The sequence below is a fragment of the Gallinula chloropus genome, assembly GCF_964237585.1.
Source record: "Gallinula chloropus genome assembly, chromosome: 3".
Classification (NCBI taxonomy): Eukaryota; Metazoa; Chordata; class Aves; order Gruiformes; family Rallidae; genus Gallinula; species Gallinula chloropus.
The window spans coordinates 39,262,517-39,287,857 of NC_140087.1; the positions used below are offsets into that span (position 1 = coordinate 39,262,517).

Sequence of the window (25,341 nt, forward strand, 5' to 3'; positions counted from 1 at the left end):
TCAGGTGAGAAAGCATTACCATGGTAGCCAGAAACTCAGAAAAATACTAGAGCACAGGCCCTGGTGAAAGCACGTAGGTAATCCAGTGTTGTCAGTGATCCCACAGGTAGGTGTTTAAGGCAGCATTTGCTTAAGCCATCCACTCAGATAAAGTTCGCTTCATCCCAGTTGCCTAATTTACTGCTGTGAACAGCAAATGCTCCTCTGTACTGTGCCTGTTATTCAACCATCAGTGAGACCACCACTCAGAACTGGGATCCAGGGAACTGGAGGGATGCCTTCAGTCATCTATTTGGGCCATTGTTAACCTGGTGAACCTGAAACAACTTCCAGCCTGGTTCTGCACAGCAGTGCAACTGCTGTGGATGATGAGACATACAAGCAGGCTCACCATTTCTGAGTAATTTCCATTGGAAGGAACCTCAGGCCATGGGGTCAAGGACTTACAGTTTGTTTGAGATGAGTACAAAACCAGATCCACTATGGTGGGCACCCACTGCTACACCACACCACCATTTTTAGGCTCCCTAATGCTTATTTTCTTCTTGGTGTAGTAACATTTTTTTACTATAATGGCACAGCTGCAGCAGCAAGACAGAACAGCTCCCTGCCAGGTCTAGAGACAAGCGTGGCTGGCAGGTCATTCCCCTCAGAGGGTGAGAGCTGGGACTCCACATTTCTGAAGGGTAAGAGAGGTTGAATCTCCTATCCTCTCCCACTGAGCTTTTGCAGTAAGAACTCTTCTGTCTAATTACTTGTATTCGTTCCTCTTTTAGGTTCCTATTGCCAAAAATTATTCCTGGCTCTGAATCCAATTTTCACAGTGCGTGACTTGCTTAGCTCTTTAAAAGGAAGCGTAACTCAAGAAAAGGTTTAGAACTGCAGACCGTACATGGATGGCTGGCTTATTACAAGCCTTGCAGGTATGATTTAATACTCACCTGCACCCAGAGATTCTTCTTTAGTTCCCACTAGCTGTAAGCTCCAGATCCGTGCTTTATGCAGCTCCTGTTTGGCATACTAACTATTCACAATCATCCCAACCTTCTGTGTAAACTACATGAGAAGAAATCCATAGAGGACTCCTGATTTAATTTTGAGAATCCCCTCCTAGACCAAGTATTAAATGAATACACATCTTGCAGCACCTCCTAGAAAATAAGCATGCTGTAACAGTCCAAGCTTAAATGAAAGCAATCACCAGCTTGATGCTGAAAACTGCTAATCTTAACGGCTTAGAAAAAACAAGAAAAAAATTGGTCATCATGTGGCATTGTTATCAACCTTGATTACTTACCTTCACACAGTGATATGTTGCATTAGCAGCACAGACCAAGTTATTATTAGGCCAACCATCCAAATCTGAATCCTCACCACAGATGCGTCCATCGCCAGCGTACCCTGTCCTACATTCACATTTGTACATCGGATCGCTGAAATGGCCCAGATAGATGCACTCTGCAGACTTATGGCAGCTGTGTGTCTTGTCCTTGCACGGATTCTCTGGTTCACAGACCTGTAAGAGATACAGCATACTCACTGAAACCTGACCATACCCACACCCAGTTATGTGTGTCTCAACTCTGTCAAAACCAGGTAAATTATTTAGATGCCTAAAGACAGGAACTTTGCTTTAATTATGGTTAGTAAGTCACACTGCTCTGTCAATTCACAACTCCAAACAATGTGTACAATGAAAATAATTAAAACAAACCACAGGGAAAATTGGACACTATTCAAAAAGCAATTAAAGTGATTAACATTTTCAGAACTCTATCTGCTTTCTTCCAGATGTCATTAATCCCGAGAAATGAACTGCAACAGAAAGTAGACTGTACTCACGTCTTTCTGTTAGTGTTCTGCCTGCCAGTATGCAAGAACATCTTATTTTCTTAAATCAAAGAAGCCCATATTCCCCCTCAAGTAAGTTTTTGTTACCTCTTTCATATCACTTTGCTTATTTTCACTGACAGTGTCTGAGAATCTTACCCAGATGTTTTACATTTAGACTTCACATGTTGAACTAACCGCAGATTGATTCAACAGCAACAGAGAGAAAGCATCCCATGACATCCGCTTTAACATTTTTGCCTTGTCTATCAAGCCTCAGTCTTCAATAACACTTCCACATCCTTTTGTCTTTCAACACTGATAGGTGCTGGCCCAATGGAATTTAGGGACTGAGAACTTCAGGCAGAAGTCTGACAACTCCCACATTAACAGCACTACATTTACAGAGAGAAAGATCCCAATTCATCTATTTCCATCCCCACGGTAGGTTTATACACCAACGAGAAAGGGGTACAAAGCAGGGGAATACCTGTTCCTGGCATCTTACATTTATTTTGTGCAACTGTGCAGTTGCCGAGAGGAATTAAAGCCCTTTAAAAAATGCACCCCAAATTCAGTTTTGTCCCTCAAACCAAAAATATCCTGGAACAGCAGTTAACTATTTCAGTTTACCTCTATTTGGTACCCAAATTTATCTCATGCTTTCATTCACAGATATTTTCAGTTTTAAAGCCATCAAATTCTCCTCAGCATCACCTACTTGCTTCTCTGTCTTGGCAACTTCCAGCCCTACACCATAGGGCTGACTTCCTTTATAGCGTGGAGGACATGGCAAGCAGTGGAAACCTGGATTTGTGTTCACACAGCGATGGACCTGATTCACCTTAAAGCAAACATCTGATACAGCTATACACTGCAGAAAGAGAAAAAGAAACAAAAAGAGGAAATCCATTAGATGGCCATGTAGTTTCCAAATAATGACAATTTAACAGAATTTCCTGATGTTAATGGAAACAAGGTCAATACCTCATCGAGATCCTCACAGACAGTGCCATTGCCAAGGTAACCTGCTGGGCATGGCCCACATGACCAGGACCCATCAGGGTAACTGTTGCATTCTGCTCCAGGAAAGCAAGGATTTGACAAACATCCATCTGGCAACAACACATTAGAGTGCAAATTAAGTGAGGAGCATAAAAGCCATGTAACACCTCATTTGAGAAACAGGTATTCTCTGCTCATTAGCTTAAATAACATCTGATGGAAGAGACTCTTGTAAAAACCCTTAAAACAAGGGTCATTAAGTGCAGTTATTATACTGTTGTTTAAATATGCATGCATTACAGATTGCTACATCCATTTGAACGCATTACAGCATAATGAGGCCATTTAAGAAGCACATCCTTGTCCAGAAGTCAGTATTAAGTGTGTGTATATATACATTTATATATGAAATGCCACTGATCTAAACAGCACACAAAAAAAGTTACAAGTGCTTTCCCGAAACAAAGGTCATTAGTAGAGTTCTGTAGCAGTGATTCATAATTATCCATTAAAGAAATAATGATAATAATGATTTAGACTGAATAATGTATAACCAAATACCAACCAATTGGACAATCCTTTTTATTGCACATGTCATGCTGCTTGGTATCTCCCACACACGGCTTTCCTCCATACTGTGGCTCTGGACTGTTACAGAGGCGAGACCTCTCACGAATTCCTCCTCCACAGGTAACAGTGCAGGCAGACCATGGAGACCAAGGACCCCACTGGCCGTTCACTAGGATAAGCAGAAGACGGGAAAAGAGCATCACAGGCAGTAATACTGGGGACAACATTTGGTGCCAATGACAAATAGCCTTTCTTCAGATCCCTGACTGGACACAGTTTCTGACTATACACATAGGAGGAAAGATGCTGACAAAGCATTACACTTAGATAGCAATACTTCAGAAACAAACAAACAAATAAAAAATACCCCACTGCTTTATAGGCATTATATGAATGATATTGCAAAACAACATGCTGTGCCCACTGGCACAGTGTATTTCCACTCAGAACAAGTACAGTGTCTTCAAAGCTCCCTACTAAGCTTTCATTTTGTACATAAAGCAGGGTGTGACCCCAGGATACAAACTTCTGCTGAGCCAAACCTGAGCTCTGTGACTTTTTTTATAGAAGCAATTATGCTTATTAAGATTGTAGCTATTATCTTTGATAATCCATTCCTCAGTGTATCTCCAATAGTGCTGCTTGACTCAGTATAAATAATTTATTTCAATGATTCTTCTGCACATTTTATATTGGTACAACTCTACTGATTCTGTTGTCATCAATCCTGAATTTTATTGAAATACAAACACCATTGAACAAAACTCTGTTTGTTCTTGGTACTGCAAAAAGACATAAGGTTGCATGTCCTTAAATAAACCTTTTTACTAACTTCACATAGATAGGTCAAAAAATAAATGTGCATATAGTTATTTAAGTACTATTGTGTTAGAAGATTGACATCGATTTCAAGCTCACATCTCACAAGTAAAAAGCAAAGGTTGTCAAGAGGAGAGAATGAAGAAAGATACACAAAGGAAAAAAGTGAGGAAAATTTCTATGAATGGAGACGAACGGTCTCTAAAAGTTTAAAAAGTGTAGATGAGGAATAAAGAATTATGATAAGAAATAAATGTGTGGAATATGTGTAATATATATATTCATATTTTCAAAGAATGCTGGCTATTGGGGGATTATGTCTATTACTAACATGCACTTCTTCAACTTTCTTTTCGATAGAAACTGTTTCTATTTTTGAGATGTGGAAATAAATCACTAAGTTATAAAATGAAAATTTCTCAAGCTCTTAATGTTTAAAGCCAAATCATAACTTTGGATGCTTACAAAACCTCTGACTGCATCATTGTCTTCATTTTAAAAACACCCTTGTGTGCTATTTCACCCTTCACCTGCAAATGATAATTTTTTTTGTCAAAGAAATTCATTGCAATAAGAAGAAATTCAGCTGGAATACTATCGTGTCATCTTGGACTCAGGACCACAGGCATACCTGGACATGGAACCTTCTCACACTTCTCTGTTTCACGCCCACTTCCCACACAGTTTTTCCCACCCATCTGGGGAATAGGGGAATTGCAGAGGCGGATGCGGGTGATATTTCCTATTCCACAGGTAACTGAACAGGAAGACCAGGGAGACCAGTGACTCCAGCCACCATCTTGACGTACTGCCAGAGAAAAGTGCAAAACTTAAGGAAATAGCCCACCTGAAACAGTAATGCAAAATCACCTGTGAAGTTAACCTGATCACAGAATCACAAGGTTGGAAAACACCTTTGAAGATCATCAAGTCCAACCATTCCCATCCTATGCTAAACCATATCCCTGAGTACCTCATCAATTCTTTTTTTGAACACATCCAGGGAAGGTGACTCAACCACATCCCTAGGCAGCCTGTTCCAGACCCTGACAACTCTTTCAGTAAAAATTTTTTTTCTAGTATCTAATCTAAACCTGCCCTGGAACAGCTTCATGCCATTGCCCCTTGTTCTATCTTCTGTCACTTGGCTGAAGAGACCATCGCCCACCTGTCTACAACCTCCCTTCAGGTAGTTGTAGGTGGTGATAAGGTCTCCCCTCAGCCTCCTCTTCTCCAAGCTAAACAGCCCCAGCTCCATCAGCTGCTCCTCATATGATTTGCCCTCCAGCCCCTTCACCAGCCTGGTTGCCCTTCTCTGCACTCACTCAAGGATCTCAATGTCCTTTTTATGGTGGGGAGTCCAGAACTGGACACAATACTCCAGGTGTGGCCTCACCAATGCCGAGTATAGGGGCACAATTACCTCCCTAGACCTACTGGCCACACTGTTTTTGATACAAGCCAAGATGCCATTGGCCTTCTTGACCGCCTGGGCACACTGCTGGCTTATATTCAACTTGCAGTCAGCCAACACCCCCAGGTCCTTCTTTGCCTGACAGCTCTCCAGCCAGTCTCCCCCAAGCCTGTAGCGCTGCATGGGGTTGTTATGTCCCATGTGCAGCACTCTACACTTGGCCATGTTAAACTTCATCCCATAGGTCTCAGCCCATTGGTCCAGTCTGTTCAGATCCCTTTGAACAGCCTCCCTACCCTCAGGTAGATCAACACTTCCGCCTAATTTAGTGTCATCTGCATCTCACCACATCTGTTGACTATCCCATCTCTCTCCTACCACTGTCACTTACAAAGCCCAGCATATCAGCTCAAAACACACACAACTTTCCCAAGAATTTCTATGACTGACACAGGACCAACATGGATATTAGGTATTTTACTTTACCATAAACTTGTTCCAATGGAAAGAAATAGCTGTTTAAAGTGCACATTAGGACATCCAGCAGCATCAACAATAGCCTTAGGTACTATAGTAGTCTAGGTATAGCAGCTACATGGAATAGAACTACATTTATGGGGAGAGTATGATCCTTTTAAGTACCTTAAATATGAAAGCAGTTTTGAATGTTGCAGAAGTCTTCTATAATTACTGTACTCCTAAACACTACTATGCTAATGGAATGGATTTGAATGAATGGCAGATTAAAATATGGCCCCATGTATCATGAACACGAACTGAATGTTGTCTTCAACTTGATTTCAAACACAAGACTCCAGTTCACAATGTGAAAGACCTCCCACTCTTTTTCTTTAATAGATCTGAACCCAGAGTGCATTTGCCTACTAAATTGTTATGAAAAGGCAATATGTTTGAAAGGGGGCCAATGCCAAAGAATCTTATCACAGCTACTTTAATGATGCACATATGACTGTTCAAACAAATGCTCTTTTGACCAGCCAGAGTTCAGAAATCCAGACTAAGTTGGTTTTGCTTAGAGAAGCCCACAAAAGCTTGAAAAAGGGAGACATTTTATTCCTTACTGCGATGGTCGCATTTCTTAAAGCTGCACATTCTTGTCTGGATATGCGGGCCGGTACAAGCGCTCCTGGTGACATCACACGACCTTCCTCGCATCTGAGTCCCAGAGCCACAGGTAACTGAGCACTTTGTCCAGTCTGACCATGGTGACCAGCCTTCCTCACTGTCATCAGCTGCAGGGCAAAAGGTAAGAAAAAGTGCTTAGCATTGTAAGTTGCTCTATTATCCTATTCAGAAGACTATCATTTCTTTTATTTTCTGTAGAACATACGGTTTGACCTGTACATCTCTGCCTTATTTTGCTTTCCCAAGCTGCCACTGAAATTAGGGAATTGTGGTTTAACGTAATGAGAGGTTATCCCAGAAGAATCCTGGATCTTTATGAACTTCCTCACGTGCAATGTGCTTGCACAAGGCACCGACCTTTGGAAGGAGAAGGATATCTTATCTCTAGAATGGACTGAGCCAAAAACTCAAGTCCCAGCTGCCTCTGACTTCAGAACAAAGTATGATGAGATGTGGCCCCACCTCTGAACACAACATAGCAATGAACATGATTAAGAACACATTGTAAGAATATGCCCCATGCTCTGAATAGGAAAAAAAAAACCCTGAGTAATATTCCAGTGCATTTTTATTTAGATCTAAGTAACCATTTTCATCTGTAACAAACCTGTCCAGTACAGAATGAAATGTACGGAACCTACACTGAAGTCACTTATTAATGAAATTACTAAAACTATTGTCACTCCCAAGTCTAGTTCACAGCCTCTGATGCTGTCATACATGAATTTTGACAATCTGATCCATATAGGTAAAGCAATATACTAAAAGAGGATATATGACAAGAGAAAAACAGATTAAGAGGATCACAGTATGATAGAGGAAAACTAACTTACATTCTTAAATATATATTCAATCATACTGCATGATGCTTTTTATCTGGTACTTAAATACCCCCATAAGGAGGCAAGATGACATCCTAAGCTCTGTTACTTTGTTTTAACCAGACAGTATGGAAAAGAAGTAACAGCACACAGTCTATTGCAAACCAATGAAAATCAGAGCATCCAGCTTGGCAAATGTGACTGGAGAGGAGTATGCAACTAACCTTTAGCATCCAACTTAGGTAAGATATCAGCTTACTTCTAAGCAACCAGTATAATCACAGAAGAGAGACCAACTCCTCCAGAAGGTAACCTCAAGCAGGCAAGTTACTTCATATAAGTTTCATATTTGATCTTTCCTGCCTTGACCTCTTACTTGTTTTGACTAGTTACTTTAATGTTGCCAAAGACTATCATCCTCTTCAGCTAAATACTCACAGTGAGAGCAAACTGGACAGCATTCACCTTCAACAAATGATGGGTCAGCACACGAGACTGCTGGGCAGGTGATTTGATGGCACACTATTTTAGAATCCTACAAGGCAAAGGAATCAACTTACTGACTTATGCTCACATACAGAGGCAAATAAAGGTGGGCATCTGGGGAAGATTTGTGTGTGGAAATTCTTCGATTTGTTCCAAGTGTCATGAACACGGGGCCTACTTTTTATAACCATCAGAAAGTCTGGGCCAAGCTCTCAGTAAACAAAGCCTGACCTGCTCATCCAAGATGGACTGAACACACTATCAGTCTTGGCAGAGAAGAAGAATATTTCCAAAACCTCACCTGGCAGGTGCACTTGGTGCAGCTATCTACAATCCAGCTTTCACTATCTGCAAAGACACGGCCATCCTGCCAGCAAACTGACTGGTTCTTCAGCGTTTTGTTAGGCCCAATCAATTCCCACATGATTTGGTTCTCTTCAGACTAGAAGATGAAATAAATGAAAGCAAATCGTGTACTTAATAAGCAAACCAATTTGAATAAGACAAAGCTGAGACACTATTGGATTTAATTCTTCCATTGAAAAAAACCCCAAACATATTTTTTCCATATTTATGTACATATAGAACATGATCTCAAGTACAGCAATACTGCATAGCAATTCTTCAGATAATAGGACAAACACAGTCACACAATACTCAGGGAGGCTATAGGTTTTGCTTTCCTTTAGTACAGCTCATCTTTAGATGGAAGGATTTTAGTCCTGAGACATATGGCATAGCAATAAACCTCCCTCAGAAAAAATTAGTTGATCAAGAATAATAGCTTCAGGATGACATCACCACTAAGAAAATCCCATACATTTACTTACAGTTTAGGTACCCTGTGTAGCCACTTGCTGATGTATTCATTAAAGGTATAAGCATGGTAACACCACTTTAACAGTACATAGGTAAGGTTGGGTTTGTTAGATTTTAATTTCCAAACCTGCAGTAACCTTTAAGAGGACTGATTTCCCCTGTACATGAGTACAGGTGTGTGCAGTCTTTCAAACCCAGTCTGTGAAAACCAAGCTTTCAATAATTTGTTATACTCAAGAACTATCTAACCAGTGACTTTGAAAGGTAGGTCATCTCTACATTATGTAGATACACCAACAGATACACACATGTATGTACAGAAATCTATTAACTGCCTCTGGTATAAAACAAAGAAAAGAAAAGAAAAGAGCACCGTGCAGCAGACATCTCTCAGTTCTTCTGACTTACAGGTACCTACCACTTTTTGGAGGTTGTCAGCTAAGTTGTTCACCACAATGCGCAGGCCAGTGAGCTCCGTGAACATGGTTCCCAACTCTTCACAGGAGCGGTCACAGAACTCAGCCTTCTTCTCTGGCTTCTCACCCACATACTCAGTTGTGACAGCAGGGCTCAAGTGAAGGATTTCAGTACTCTCATTGATGGTGTTCACTTCAGCTGGTAGCAAGAGAGGAAAAAAAGAAGAGCTACATATACAAAGGTCTTCCACAGATTACAGATTCCTGCTGAAATCACAGATTGGCACCCATGGTAGACTTTAAACACATCTTTTTTGGCACAGCTTCACTCTAGATTATACACATGAATAAAAGAGGGGGTTAGATGTCAGCTGGTTCCAATTATAGGCTTTCCCTTTTCAAAATTAAGACCCAAGCTGTGTCTCACATGGCCCTCACTTTAAAACACTGTTGGCATTGCAACATGTTAATTTATGAAGAAGGCATAACAAAAGGACATAGTATCAAAAAAGCAAACCCATTTTATCCATGGAAGGTTCAGATTTTTTTCATGACCTGTCACATTTTCTCAATGCAGAGAAAAGGGCAGGAGAAAGTGTCCTTGCAGAAAGTCATTGTCCTTCTGTGGCTAATAAGTCCCATGGTTACTTGGACCAAATTCGGACCATTATGCAATTTATAACAGGTTCTGGGCGGCTCTATTTTGCACTGCCTGGTGTTAAACTCAGAGAAGCTATTATACTGATGGCTTAATTCTGAAGAGAAATGGAAATCAAGCTAAGATCAGGCTGAACATTTGGTTTATCACTCCAAGCATTCCTCCACCAGGCAGACTGTAATTAAAACAAAACTGTGCATGCATTATACAGGTAGAACTGGACATGTTCTAATACAAGTTTGAAACATGCTCCCCTGTCTATAGCAAGTCCTTGAAAAAGAATATAAAAAAAGCATCAACAGTAATTAATAGAACATAGATAACCAAGTAAAGTAATCTGTATTGTTATGCATTTAAATCTCCACCAGGTAAACAGTGTTCTGTAAAACACCCCATTGCCAATGTTGACAAGTCCCAGAAGACAGCAACGCTTCAAAAATTTGAAGCTTGATTTAATGCTTGACTATACAGTATAAACTGTTCTATCTAAATGTACAAGCAGTGATAATGGGACCAAAGTATTCCTCATTCGTTTAGAAGAATAAATAAAAGCACAAAGAAAATAGGGGAAAAAAATAAAGGAACAAAGAACCAACTCATGACATTAAATAATTGCTTCTCAACCTTACTTAAATTGGTTGGCTTGATGTGCTTTTAAATTAGCTATGAAGTATCTGCCACTAGCCAAGGCCTAAAATAAATTGTTCTCAGTATTCCAGAATTTAAGTAATTGTCCAGCTTCACTTAGAGGATGGGAGAAAACCCATAGACCACATAGCAGATCAGAACTCTCTGTGTCATAACTATTTACTTCAGCTGCTTTTTGATTCCATGGAAAGAATGCAATTTTCCTACCGCACTGGAACACTAGGTTTCTCAGATTCCCCCATAGCACTTCTCAGGTCATTAATTTCATATTTTTCAAGCCAACATGGAGTGTGCCTTGACCGGAACATTCTGAGGACATTAATAAAGCTGCAATCTCAGCAGGAAACATAAACCAAAACTATGTTAGAAGAACTAAATCCACACTTCCTACTGGTACTTGGCAGCAACTGAAAGAAGATGCCTGAGGATCACTGGGAAATCAGTTCTCTGTGGCTGGCTTCCTGCTAATTTCCTACAGATCACATGACTATCTTTAAGATGAGGAATGAGAAAAGCAGAATGTGCATCCCTTCACGTATGCAAATGTCATTCTGTTGATCTAGCTGAAGAAGGGATTTTACTGATCTGTCTATTTAGGCATGGTTTTGTCATCTCTTCTACTCAGCGCTGTGTATAAGTACTGCTTAAAGTATTTCCAACCACCACACTAGAGAGATATTTTCCTACCCCCAACCCAACAGCAATCCCAAGCTGCCATTTCACCATTCCTCACACTTTTACAGTAGGATCAAAGATAGAGTAGAAAAACATTGTCCTGTGTCTGCAAAAGCAGCAGACATTGTGTGTCCTCAGAACTGAAGACACTCTACTGGTTACATCTGCCATGTGGGACATTCACACATAAGTTTGGCACCTTAGTGCCTGCACCTCAGCTCAATGGGTTGGCCATCAAAATGGCAAAACTTACTCATCCTGTGGTCCATAACATATTGGCCATGGCTTTTCAACTGTGGTAATTAAGCTGGCTAGGCAATACCAGAAAGTCAGTCACTCACATAACAAGCCTCTCAAGTCGTTTTGATGGCCTGGAGCCACAGTGTGCCATTAGTCTTTGTCTGTTGTTACACACGTAATTTCCATCTCGTAGTGTTCTCTTGGAGTTACAAAGCAAAAGTAAAGATATTGCGAATTTTTCTATTTACTAATACTTCCCAAGCAGGGAACAAAAAAATAACCCAGATCTGCATAATTTAATGGACTGAAAATTCGTTAGTTGATAAATGTGATAAAAAAACTAAAGATCAGAAAAAAAGACATTAAAAGTTAAGAAAATATTATCTGCTGGCTATGAACTGCAACAACAGAAGGGTACAGAAATTCTTCCTGAGGTACCTGTCAGCATGCAGAACCCAGTTATACCCTTATGCTCCCATTGGATTTCCCTTTAGAAGGGTATTTCAAAGCATTTGGCCAAACTACTTCCCTTTGTAGTGATCAAGCAGTAATAATATAAAAGATTTGAAGACACCCTCTTTCACTGGTTTTGTTGGCTCAGTCTGACTATACCCAGTCTTGAATGAGACTGTTCTGCCTCTGACCACTGAATGTGCCCTCATGTTCTACCTCAACTTCTGGTAATTTTGTTTCCACAGGTAAATGAAGCAGGAGACCTGAACTGCATCCTTCCTGAAACCATTCCTTCTTGTTCAGATTACAGTTAGACCTGAATACACATTCTAGTTCCCCACAGCAGTTCTGCTCCACAAATAGTAATAAAGTAATAAAGCTGAATACCAGTAAGAAGTAGTCCTGAGTACAAAAGACAGCTTGGCTAGGATAGGTGACAACAAACAATTGAGAGCATGTCTGCTTGCCTGTACCATCCAAGGCCATTTCCACTCTGGCCCAAGTGATTAATTTCTAATGCATCATCACTTGTGGATGAGGTCCTGCAGCAGGGCAAAGCTCTGGAATATGTGAAATAACCAAACAATGTCCCTTATCAAGATTTAAAAACAGACTAGTGAACTTAATTTCTTGTGCATATATACAACCCCCTATATACATATATATAAACACACATGTCTTTATACATCTTGGAGACTTTTCAATACAAAGTCTCAATACCATGTCCCTCTTTGAAGAAGTCAAGACCTGTTACTGCTTAATTTCTAGGTTTTGCAGAAACAAGGAAAAAACTAGAGCACAGTCTGCTTAACTGACTTGACTGATTGGCTATGTCATATGTTCTAGTGAAATGACAGAAATAATAGCATTTCAGATGGCAGGAGTTTAAAATAAAGCCCTGAAGTCCCAACTGCCTTGTACACCCAACCACATTGCTCTGAGTTGTCTCTGATTCTTGACTGAGCTGCTGCCAGTTGCAGACACTGGAAAGTAAAATAGTCGGTGCCTCCCATGAGCTCAAGTACAAAACCTTGGAGCGTATTTGACTAAATTTCGTAACTGTGTCATGATGAATCCAACACACTCCCACACACAGAGGGCTCCCCTCCTGGTGAGGTCAGCATGAACTGCACTAACAAGAACACATGTCAACCTGTCACATACATGCCTTCCATACCTCCTTGGATTTTTCTGCTTATTTTCCTCTGGTTGTTTTGATTAACAATGCTTTTGGATTCAAACCCAAAGCCTCTTTCTGTCAACAAACTTACTGCTGAGAAATTCAGTGTCTTTAGGACCTTCAGACTAGATCGTGGGCCCATTGAGAGTCATGAGCAGAATTCAGAAGAAATATTCCCAGTCTTGTGCTCAAACAATCACAATTAAAGTAGTAGTCTAGAGAGTAGAAATGGTATCTCAAGACAGATAAAAAATATGTTCCTATTACCACCAAAAAGCAACTCATTTTCTTTTGCATTTCAAAAGGTTATTACATGTGTTTGGGATAATGTCACCATTGACATTTCTCATTTTCGGTCAACTGAATGTTATTAATGAGATAAAAAACCTTACTTGACTGGCTTCTCTGGCATCCTTTTTTACGCAGAACATCCTCTATTGAAGTATCAAAGATTAACTGAATATTTTGCAAAAGACCCTGTAATAATAATAAAAAATGATTAAATAAGTTAGGTCAATTTGAGAGTAACTAATAACTGACCTGTCTTAGTCCCATGCTACTGACTGGATACAGACATACGTAAATATGAAAAAAACACAATATACATGGCATTAAACATGACAGATATTGAAAAAATGTGCTTATAGTTTTGTTATATCCTATTTCAATACCATAAGCAACAAAACTAGGTATGGCCTGAAACAAGTCACAATAAAATTTCTTAATCAGCTATGAGCTCAAATCTCCATTTTCATAGAGCACTTTAGATGGTAGTTCTACAAGAGGTCAAAGGCAACTTTTGAAGTTCCTGCCCCATCACGCTTCCATCCTTTGCCAGTCATTCCCATGCACCATACTTTGCTGCATCCTTAATTTTGCTGACATTACCTTGAGATAACACTATAAAGCCAGACTAGTATCTATTTCACTTGGAAAAAAAACTCAAGGAAGAAAAAAATTACTTTAAAACCAGCTTATTTCTGTGACCCACTTAACACAGCTCCAGAACAGTTCTATGAGCACAACTGGTGAAGAAACGTCATCATGGAGGCAGGGATGAAGAGTCTGTGGGCAAGAACTTCTAGTTTCCATGCCAAAACTGGTCACCCCATGGAACCACACTCCAGCATGTCACTCTCTGTCTGACAACTAGATGGCATAACAGGATGAGAAAGAAAAGGCTTTTCAATTTTTTTGAAGCCATGAGTTCAATTTTAATTTCTGCTGTGAGTGAAAAGAAGCCATCCTTAAAGCACATCAGAAGGGCCAGAAGGTAATTTTCATTTTATAGGAAAACCAGAAAGTTTTAAATTTTAAAAACATTTTAAAAATTTTAAACATAATAAGAAATTTTAAAACAAACAAAGAAAGAAACTTTAAATGTTTTCCATAAAAAAAAATAATCTCATTTACAGGACTAATAAAAACATTTTGTTCAATGTTTTTTATGTTTTTTTTTCCTTTTTTATTATTTCTAAATTTAAATGAAAGATTATACAGAATAGCAAACCAAGATACTCTGTTAGGGAAAGAACCAACATCATGTGCTTCAGCTCCATTAAAAATTCCTCCTCGTCCTTCCCCTTTCAAATAAAATTCTAAAATAATGAAAGGCTTTTATTACATATATTTCAATGAAAAATAATTCCTCAAGAAATTTCCAAAGAATTCTACAAATCACTGCAAAAATGCAACATGTTTAAAAGTCTTACATCTGAAAAGAAAAGTGGATGGTTGTATAGGAAAGCCCATAAATGGGGTCTTGTGCACTATTCCTGGACCTAGACTTTGCTTTACCAGCCCTTTGCCTTCAGGACCTCCAAAGTCACACAACACAAATCCAGCAATGAATAAAAACTTGCCCTGGAGAAATTCTGCTTGGGAAGATCTGTGACGCCATCAAATCCAAGAGGTGTTGAGAGAACAAAACTGTGCCTATTGCATCTTCTCAAACTACTTGCAGTTACTTTCTTACCTCACCAGAGACCCAAACGTCTCCAGGTTACCTACCCTGAAATGATTCTCCCGAATGGACCCTTTCGCCACATACATTCTGCTGTTCTCTGCTTTCAGCTGCTCATAGAAAGGCTCCTCCAGGATGAAGCTGTCAATAAGGTCACAGCCAACGTAAAGGTTGTAGTTCTCCCCTGTTATCTGCACAGTGACGTTCTTCCACTGCGAGTCAGCGAGGTCCACGTCTTCCAGGGAAATCACATTCTGGAAGCCATCCACCCAATAGATAAGGTCCAGGGTGTTGGCCCGGCCATTGGAAATGATTTCAAACTGCCTCTCACTGATGCCAGGACCCTCTAAAGCAAGGATAGTGCCTCTGGATTGCCTGTCCTGTCTCAGGGTGGCTGAAAGGATAAAGCCCTCATTTTGCCGTATGAGTTTGACAATCTTTTTTAATTTCTCTGGCTTACAAGGAGGAATGTGGTCAAACCGAATGAAACGATACGCTGGGTTAGTGGGGTCTGGGCCTCGGAACAATTTTGCTCCAATTGTCTTTCGGTTTATGTTACTGATTTGAAGTAAATCAAAGGCAGTCTCCTCTTCCTTGTCACCATCTGAAAAAGTTGACACTGTGTGACAATGTGTCTACAAAAAGTCTTACAAGAAACAACTCCGCACACAATACTTAGTAACTGCAATTCCATGACAGATGTGAAGATCAGCAGAGTAAACCCAGTGCTTGCTTACTTCCACAAGCAGAACTGTTCTCACTAGCATCTGAGTGAATCGTATTTTCCACCTGTCTTTTTCATCTACATGATGACTCCCTCCTATGTGTGTAGGTATAAACACGTCAGATTATATAACTACACATAAGGCTATATATTTTATAGCACTATACAATACACACCTGTATACATATACATGCTGTATGTCATGTGTATGCCTACGCATGGATGCATGTAACAAAGTATTCCTTTCATATTTATATATATAGGAATGGATAAATGACATTGAGCCAATTTCTATCAGCTAATAAAAGTCAAATTGTATGGTCACATGACAACAGGAGATTTGCTTTCTAAAGATTCAGGCCATTAAATCAGACTTTAAAAAGGGCCTGGCACTGTGCCAATTTACATTCTATTTATACTTAGCCTGTAGACATCTATTTCTCTATGTTTTTTAAGCATTCAAACCTTCAGTGATTCTGATTAGGTTACTTTCACCGTGCATTCCCACCACAAAGTATAGCAGCAATTACTTCTAATATTGTATACTTTTTGATCAACATTTTTTAAAGAAATCAATTCTTCAGTATTTATTAGGAATCTTCATTTAACCACAGAACGATATATCTACCAAAAAACACCACCCAATATTAACTATTATTCCAGACACTTGTAAAAAAATCATATATAATTACTTTGCCCACTGTAGCACACGTATGCCAAAGCTTAACACCAGCTTTTAACTTTGGGAGTTACTCCATGTCTAGTTAAGAAGTGTCAGAACTTACCCTGAGTATTTGAGGAAACCCACAGGGTTATCAAGACAGCAAGACACAACAGCCCACTCCTCTGCAGCATAACTCCTATGAATAAACCAAAAAGTAGTAAGGACTATGAAAATAATATTTATCAATTACCAATATTTTAATTTGCCTTATGAAACGCCATAATCAGAACTCTAACTGTAAGCAACTATATATATAAAATTAGAATTTCTATCTTTACTGACTCTTGTAACACCTACTCAGGAGTTATTCTTGTTACCAGAAGTAAAACTTGTCATCAAGTGAAGGGAAGAGGAATTCATGACGGTAAAGCTCCTTTTAATGAAAATGTCCCAAATAATAAAAAAGGAAAGGCATACAGGAAATACACACTATTATTTTTCCCACCATTTTTCAGCAGCTGCCTTAGGGACCACATGACATAAAATGCATACAGCATATCTGTAGCTGCACCTTCACTTTGGAGCACAATGTTCACCTGAAATTCCCTGCAAGGTAACAGGATCTCAGTAGAAGCTAGTTCAGAGTACTAGGGATACTTTTCAGTGCCTTTTTCAGTATCATTGCACAAACTCTGTCTCATATATATATATAATTTACCCAGCTTTACAACCCTCTGTACCCAATCATAGCTGGATAAAGTGACTTTGAACCTGATGCTATTTTTGCCCTGCAGCACTATACAATTGTAAGCCACATAATTGCATCTCCATCTGCGTGTACGCTCGCAATGAATGGAGCAGACGGCATTCACTGGAATGCGTGGGCAGCCGCTTCTCGGGATACAGCCGTATCCCTGCTACCTCCACACGGTCCTGCGAGGACGCGGCCTTTTACCGCCTCTGTTTTCTTTTTCCGACGGAGAATTCCTACCATCACCTGTCACCCCGAGGTATCGCCGCTAACACCAACGACCAGCACAGGCCAGGAACCCTTTCATCTGAAACTCAGTGCCCCCCCCCCCCCCCCGCGGGACCCTGCCCGGACGGCTCCAGCACAGCTCCCGCCAGCGCGGCGTGCGCGGCTGCGGGCAGCACACGGCGCAGCGGGCAAGTACCGCACACAGCCGTCGGCGAGCATTCCCCGGGGCAGGTCCCTCCATCTTTCACCCCCAGTATCCTCGGAGCCGCGGGTGGCAGCAGTGCGGGGCGACCGACCACCCGGCTGCTCACGGCGAGCTCCTGCCGGGCGGGAGGTGAGCGGAGGAGCCCCCCGCCGCTTCCCTCGAACCCCCCCCCCCGGGAGGCAATCGCCCCCACGACGTAGCGAGGGGAGGAGGGGTGGTTCACGGGGCACGGCTCCTTCCCGCCTTGCGCCTCACCTGGCATGGGGGGAGCCGACGGTGCGCTGAGGCTCTGCCGGGGCGATGCCGGTGGGGAGTGGAGCGCGGTACCCTACCGCCGTCGCAAGTCCCTCCGCGGCCCCGCGCTCCGCGCCGCCGCCTTTATGGGCTGCGGGCCGGGCCCCGCTGTCAATCAGCGGCGCCGGGGCGCGCCCCCGGCTCGCCCCTCCGCCGCGGTGACACAACCCCCCCGCCGCCCCCTCCCCACCGGGCGGCCCGCGTTCGCCTACCTGCGAGGCCATCCCGGGCCCGGGCCCTCCCCTGCACCGCCCCGCGACCGCCCCGCGGCCGCCCGACCGCCCTCCGCTGGCGGTGTAGGGGCGGTGTGGGGGGCGGGCCGGGAGGCCGGGTACTCCCCCCGGAGAGCGGAGCGGTGCGGAGGGGCGGGCAGGGACGGCCGAGAGCGCTCGTCGTACGCTTCCTTTACCCGCGGCTTCGCGGGGCGACGAGCGCGGCCGCCCCGGCGCGGCAGAGCCCCCGGGAGGCGGCGCCAGGCCCCGGCTGTGGGGCGGCCGGGACCCGCCGTCGGGGCGTCCGGAGCCCAGTCCCCGCGGGCGGGGCGGGCGGAACCGACCCCTCCATCCCGGCCCGGGGCTTCATGAAACCTCGCCGGCTGCGAGAGCTTGGTGTTCCTGCTGCTACTGCGGCAAAACCCGGCCTTCCCGAGGACCAAATTCTCTCATTTTTATGTTTTTTCTTTTTAAGCGAGACATGCCCCAATCCCCTTCCCCCTCTCTGTGTGTAAAGTGCTGACTGAAGCAGCTTCTCAAGTGAGCCTCAGCAGCCTGGTGCGACTTTCCTCCACGGGGTGCAGCACCCTTTGGTCTTAGTAAAGGCACGGTGGGACGGTTAGGCAAGCTCCTGACAGAGGGAGCTTTGCCTCAAGCCGATGAACGCAACACACAAGAAATCTCCCTCTATGCTGCTGCCAGTCCCATATGGAGGATTGGAAAGTGTCTCCAGAAGCAAGGTCTCCGGTTCCAGCAGTATTTGGGTAGTGCGTCGCCCCAATAAGAAGCAGGGCTGAAAACACCACGATTTTGTGTTGCAGGAGAATGGAACCCTGCACTGGGTCTACAGAACCTGCCCTGACATGCAGAAATGGTTCAGAAGTCAGAGAAGACCCATTGCTGAGGCCCAAACTGTGGTTGCGGAATACCTGTGAGAAGATCCTGTGGCTGATGTGAAGAGGTGTGGATTTGGCTGAACAGCCTGCAGGGTTCAAGAGACTGAAGCCTGTGAAATGTATAGGTGGATAAACACCACAAATGTTTAAAAAAAAAAAAAAAAGATAAAGGAAAAAATCACAGGAAGTCATCAACTTCGCTCATCACGATTTGAAATTCCAGTAGAAAAAAGGTGTTGAAGTTTCAGAACCCAGAAGTCTTTGAAAAGCTCAATCTGTCAGTAGAGTAGAAAACGCCAACGCAAGCATCGCTGCCTTTACTTTTGCCATGGAAGCTTCTTCCAACTTGGCTGGCCTTGGCCTTGCAGGGTAGCGAGAGCCAAGGAGCCTTCCCTTTTCTCACAGGGTCCAGGGGACCGAGCCAAGCTAGGAGGGAGAGGGCTTTTTTGTCTTCCTAAGACATTTGGTTTTCAGTTCTGCAAAACCTCAAGAATTTAAAAAAATAGCTAATGAAGTTCACAAAACCTCAAATTCTACTGAGTTTACTCATTCCCCTCTCTATATTAAGACTTAGTCTTTATATCTATATATGTAGCTGTATGGTGTGTTTTCCACAAGTCTTTGAACGGCACTGGCACAATTCTCGCCAGGAAACTGTGCTGGGTTTACAGTTGGAGGAGAGAAGGCAGCGAAGCATCTAGGAGAACTAGAAGGTATCTTTGAGATAGTGCAGTTTACCACTGGTACATTCATATGTGAACACTTTTTACAGTGGAAATTTTTAAGTCGTTAAAAGTAAAGAGAGAAATTTTTTAACCAGCTACCTCATAACAAAACTCTTCTTTCCATCTCTGTGGGCGTTGCAGGAATGAAGGATTGATAGCATATTGTTTCAGGCTGAATGATTTATATATAGGATAATGACCTCTGAGACGACAGATTTGGTTCTGTTCTTTCCACAACTATGAAAGTGCTCACTGCTCGCTTTCCTCTGGCCACCTTGGAAGAGGTAAACATCCTCCTCTTTCCAAGATTCCTGACGGAAAGGCTGACAGGAACAAATGTGTGCTCTGCTTTCCCCTCCTAGCCAATGCACACACACAAACATTGGAATTATGTTCACGTTTTTCAATCTGCCTGCTTTTTTAGTACAAGGTGAAAGTGAGCAATGGTAATTAGAGAGCTAATACAGTCAGATTAACTGACATTTAGGAATGCTAGTGAGGTAAAAGTAGTTGTCATACTAATGATTTTCTGTAGTGTTTTACCTTTCATTGTGTTTTGCCTCAGCCTAGCGTATCAGGCATGAGCACAGGTCAGTCCTTAACTTCTCATTTCTTTATGGACCTCCTTTTGCCTTTTTCAGTTTGGGGCTTTGCTTTTTTGTTTTTCCCCAGGGCACCAGCCCTAGGGGACTTCTATTTTGGATCATGCGCATCATGCAGGGTCACATGCATTACTGAATATCACTGGGGGATGGCAGGATTCTGGTCCTGCACCACCTCAGAAAGACCTGTGATTTGATGAATCTCCACCAAATAATCATTGGTTTTGCCTAGGAGTTTGTCACTCACATTCTGACTTCGCTTATGTTGGAGCAAGACTTGAACTCTCCTCCATTAGAAGACATCCTACCAAAGAAGTGGAATATGCTGTATGTACTAGATTTAATTATTTTTTTACTGCTTTTCTGATAAAATTGAAGCTATTGTGGCATGATGCCAGAAAACAAATTCTATGAGTGTTGCTGGGTGAAATCCTGATTGACTTTTTTTCCCTTTCCCACAAAAGCATCACCACTATTTGAAATAGCTCTAATTGCACAAATATGATGAGGAGTCCTTCAGGTCTTATCCTGCAGTCCCGGATGCTCACCTGATGCTGATAAACACTCTTTCTGAAATGCTGTCCCACAGGCATGAAGAATTTTTCAGTTTTTTCTTCAAGTGGGGAGGTTTGATTTGCATAATTCAATGTATCTGAGTTCCAAAACTGAAACAGATTACTTCAGGTTAGCACGTGACTCAGCCATTCATTTTTTTGAATGAGCTGGTAGTGATAGGGAGAGAGATGTGGGTGGTTCCTCAGACAACATGTTGTAAGTACTCCAGCTAAATGCAGATTTTGAATACTGGAATGGATTACATAAGGGACAGTGAATTCATCTATGATGAGCAAGAAAGTTATTTTTCACAAAGCTTTGTGTGTGCTTTAGTTTACATTCTGGTAGATAATCAGAAAAAATGGACATCATAATCAGGTACTTAGTTTTCCATTCTTTGATTCAGAAGGAGAAGTGTTTTATTTCCGACCATCCTTAAATACTTTCCAGGTATAAAATGTATCTAGACACAAGCGCTAAAACACACTGTGAGATCAAGCAGCCGTGGGGTGTCCATGGGCTGGTATACTTTCACAGTCATCTTGTTAGAGGGAAAGCTTCCTATCACCCATTTACTCAGCAAAGTGCTTGTTCAGTGGTGTCGGCAGGAGAACTTTGAGTTTAAAGCTGAACACACATTTAAGTGCTTTGCTAAATTGGTTGATACATGATTTAACAGGCTTCACACAGTAACTTCATAAAGAGCTGTAAGTGGAGTTCTGGACTTCTAACCCATGGACTGAAACTTTAGTCTTGAAATTGTTTTTTCCTGCCCTTATAGTACACATGACAAAACAAATATCCATCTACAAACACTTATTTGATTTTTTTTTATTTTTTATAGAGTGTTTGTATTTTCTTCCCATATGCAAGCTGCTGAACATGTTAAGGCTGCCAAATATTTTTGACCTCCAAAGAGGAACATTCCCCTACCAAGTGCAATGCAAATGAGCACAGAAAATGTTCAGTAAATTCCACGTTGTTTCTCTGGGTTCCAGAAATCCTTTTTACTAGATTCAGGACAAGGTTATTACCCAAAAACTTTTTTTTACTTTTTTACACAGTGCCATATTTTATCACAAATTTATGGATATTTTCACTTAGAACAGGAAAAGAATACGTCACTGAACTACTGACATTTAAACAGCTAAGACTATCCTTATTGTCCAGGCTGTATATTACCTTTTATTTGCAGTACTGTGCTTTCTGTATGACAGAAGGAATTTTGTCTGCTGTATTTACGTATGTTCAAAGGCAGCCCAAATCTCAAAGCCTTTAGATGGTTTGGATTCGGTCCTTAGGTAGAAGTAAAACGTTCTGAAGTTGATAGTTGTTTTAGCTAAGGAGCAAGTGAATACAACTAAAATGATAACTTCAGATCATAAAAGTCATTCAGGGGACCAGACACCATTCATTTCAGTAAGAGGAAAGACATTTTTCTATAGGTACGGCAGGATGACTGCTTGACATCAAGGTATGGTCTCACCGGGTACAGTATGTCCCTGAAACATGGGATTCACCGTGCCTGAAGAGATCACGAGGCTCAACTGGCACGAGAAACCAAATGGATGGAAGCCCCAATGGGGCAAGAAAAAAACATACTCCAAAGAATGAAATTGATTGAAAAAAATTTAAAAGGCCACAGAGAACAGTCTGGGGATTTGATATCTCTCCATATGTTCCAAACTCCCACAGATGGAGTCATGGGTCCCACAGGATGAAATGAAAAGATGAAAGAAATCAATTCATGAAGCTACTACAGCTGGCTGTGGGTCTATAACTGGGAGAAAGAGCGTCATTCATCTGTGGCCTGATAGTGATTATGGTGATTAAAGCTGAACAAATAATTCTCTCCCCCCCTTTTTTTTAAACTTTAATACGCGATTTGCCTCTTTTTCCCCTCATCAGAACATCCACACACAGACCACAGCTTCCCCTAGCACATTAATTATTTGGGTGTGCTCGTATAGCTGAGACTTGCATTGTTGATGAATATTTAATATCCAGATCATCTTGCTTAGCCGTGAGTGGTCAGAGCAGTCAGATTGCAGCATTTCAGCTCCCCAGTCAGCAGACCACCACTTCCCCAACAAATATTTGGGGATACGTTATTCAAACTTATACTACTCATAAACATTCATTTGCTCTGAAGGGGCTCTGAAAGCCATCATCCACATCAAGTTAATAATTTCAAAACCAGCTCTGAAATAGTTCAAAGGTGAAGAAAATTTGTTTTGTTGTTCTGTTTCTTCTTCCATCTGTGGATGGCTCTGGTGCTCCTGAAAAGTGAACAGGGAGAAATTTGCTCCGATAGACTACTCAACTTGATACTGTCATATAATGAAATGCTGGGGAAACTAGAGCAATGGGGGAAATATCTATTACAGCATACACCAGAAATTAAACAATGTATCTCCACACACATTTGTTGCAGACTTGCCAGTTCTTGCAAGCTATTAGATTTTTATTTATTTATTAATGTGTAGTTAGCTCTGTGTTTCACTCAGTTCAAGAACCAATTGGCTTCACATCAGTCAAAAGACTATAAGGAAACTGCAATTTTCCCCTTCCCTACAGAACAAACTCTTCCAATCCCTGGCAGTAAAAATTATAAACTAATCCACGGTGATATAATTCAGCCTATGTGTGGTTTACTGATATTAATATTCTCGATCGTTTACTTATTTTACAGCAATTAATTGCATTTCTCTCTAGTGATATTATTTTCTTAAAATCGCTTCATTTTCCTTCTCATGAATGCTCACAGCAATGGGCTGGAAATGGGGCCACAAGAACGGACTGATATTCATCAAATGAAGACGGACATTAATATTTATTATTGTCTTGCATTTAATCAGTTATTTTATGTTTTAAGGATATTCACTTCTAGGAAACCACACAAGAACAAAGCTGTTTCTACTTCAAGAAAAGCTCTTCTGTCCAGAAACTGTCTTATTTTTCTCTCAGCTAACCAGATAATGCATCTCAAATTTGCGTGGTAATTTCATGGCTCACAACACTAAGGAAGAAAGAAGAAGTAAAGTTGATGGTTGTGACATTTTTGCAGTTGAGTGAATGTTTTTGCAGAGGTGGGGATGAGCCCGTGTTCGTGTCACTGACGGTGGATGCCTAAATGGTAGTGAGGTTTGCATAGTGTTCTGTTAATGCATTTCTCTAAGCACAAGTGCATGACTGTTCAGAGATGTGTCCCTCACTACGGTGTCCCTGGAAGCTTCCTGTTATGCCAGATTAAAGACACTGAAGTTCAGACGCATCTTGGGTAAAAATGTATAGATTTTCTTCTATTTGTTTTTGTTAATCATACACTACACATTGATCCTGTCATCAGAAAACCCTTGTTAAGATATAGCAGAACACCTTTCAGTTGTCTCTTCATTTGGATTCACTGAGTTTTTCTCAAAACTAAAAGAGCAAACAAGCAATTCCTCACTTAATATGCACTGTGCTTACTGGTATTCCTCATTCTTCTGCCCTTAAATCCTTATTGAAGGTGGCATTTAACAGTTGCTTAAAAAAATATAGAAAATCTGGGTTTGAGACTAGATACCTACTTACAGGTCTAATCCTCTGCATATTTATCAAGTTCCATCCATTAACTATGTGGAAACCAGCTCAATAGCAACCTTCAGACAATGTCATGTCCAAGGCAGCTTGCTAGCTACTTATCCACCAGTTTTGGTGGCTCCTCATTTAAAAATCCAGCTCTTGTAGCACCATTCATTTCCTGCAGTGAAATGATAACAAATGCTTTCTTAGATGATCTGCTGTTCAGTTTCTTCCTTCCTTGGGGCCCCAGAATTACTGTGACAGTTTGATGACCTTAAGAATGGCAGAGGTAGGTACCTAACTACCACCCTGTGCATCCCAGCAGAATTGAAGACCTTTTTACATAAAGCTGGCTATATAGCTTTATTTATTCTTTCAGAAATCCAAAATGATACTAAAACGCCATTGCCTGCCGCACTCAGAAGCGACTAGCAATTGGTCGTCTCTTATTTTAATCAGTTCAACACTCCTTCAGAGTGACTAGTTCCTCCTAGACATGTAAGTCGGTGATTTGTTAGAAGTAGGCTTCTATGTGGTTTTTTTTTTCAATTTTCTTTTAGAACTTGAGAGGGAAAGTGATATTCTTGCCACTGAATATTGGATAGCAGGTGGAAAATTAGATGACTGCTTGGAGTGGCTCCTTTTAAAGACTTTTAGACCTAGTTTAAAATTTCAGTTTTCTGTATGGCTTGCAAAATATTACTGTGAAAAGATGTTAGTTGATAGTCTGTAGCCTTGTTCAGGTTTGATCTTGAAAAAATGTTCTTATCAGTTG

At 41.5% G+C, this 25,341-nt stretch overlaps 1 protein-coding gene across 1 annotated transcript in view; it reads right to left on the reverse strand.

Annotated features, from left to right (window-relative positions):
- THBS2 (thrombospondin 2) overlaps positions 1-16,722 on the reverse strand; it is a gene marked incomplete at both ends in the record, with an annotated part of 29,646 nt that extends 12,924 nt beyond the window's left edge. The window contains 12 exons of the mRNA XM_084261638.1: positions 1,298-1,516; positions 2,552-2,704; positions 2,818-2,945; positions 3,401-3,574; positions 4,856-5,032; positions 6,721-6,891; positions 8,044-8,140; positions 8,393-8,533; positions 9,329-9,525; positions 13,573-13,657; positions 15,191-15,747; positions 16,653-16,722. Coding sequence (XP_084117764.1) covers positions 1,298-1,516; positions 2,552-2,704; positions 2,818-2,945; positions 3,401-3,574; positions 4,856-5,032; positions 6,721-6,891; positions 8,044-8,140; positions 8,393-8,533; positions 9,329-9,525; positions 13,573-13,657; positions 15,191-15,747; positions 16,653-16,722 — 2,169 coding nt within the window. The remainder of the gene's footprint in view (positions 1-1,297; positions 1,517-2,551; positions 2,705-2,817; positions 2,946-3,400; positions 3,575-4,855; positions 5,033-6,720; positions 6,892-8,043; positions 8,141-8,392; positions 8,534-9,328; positions 9,526-13,572; positions 13,658-15,190; positions 15,748-16,652) is intronic.
- Between the last annotated feature and the right edge of the window lie 8,619 nt (positions 16,723-25,341).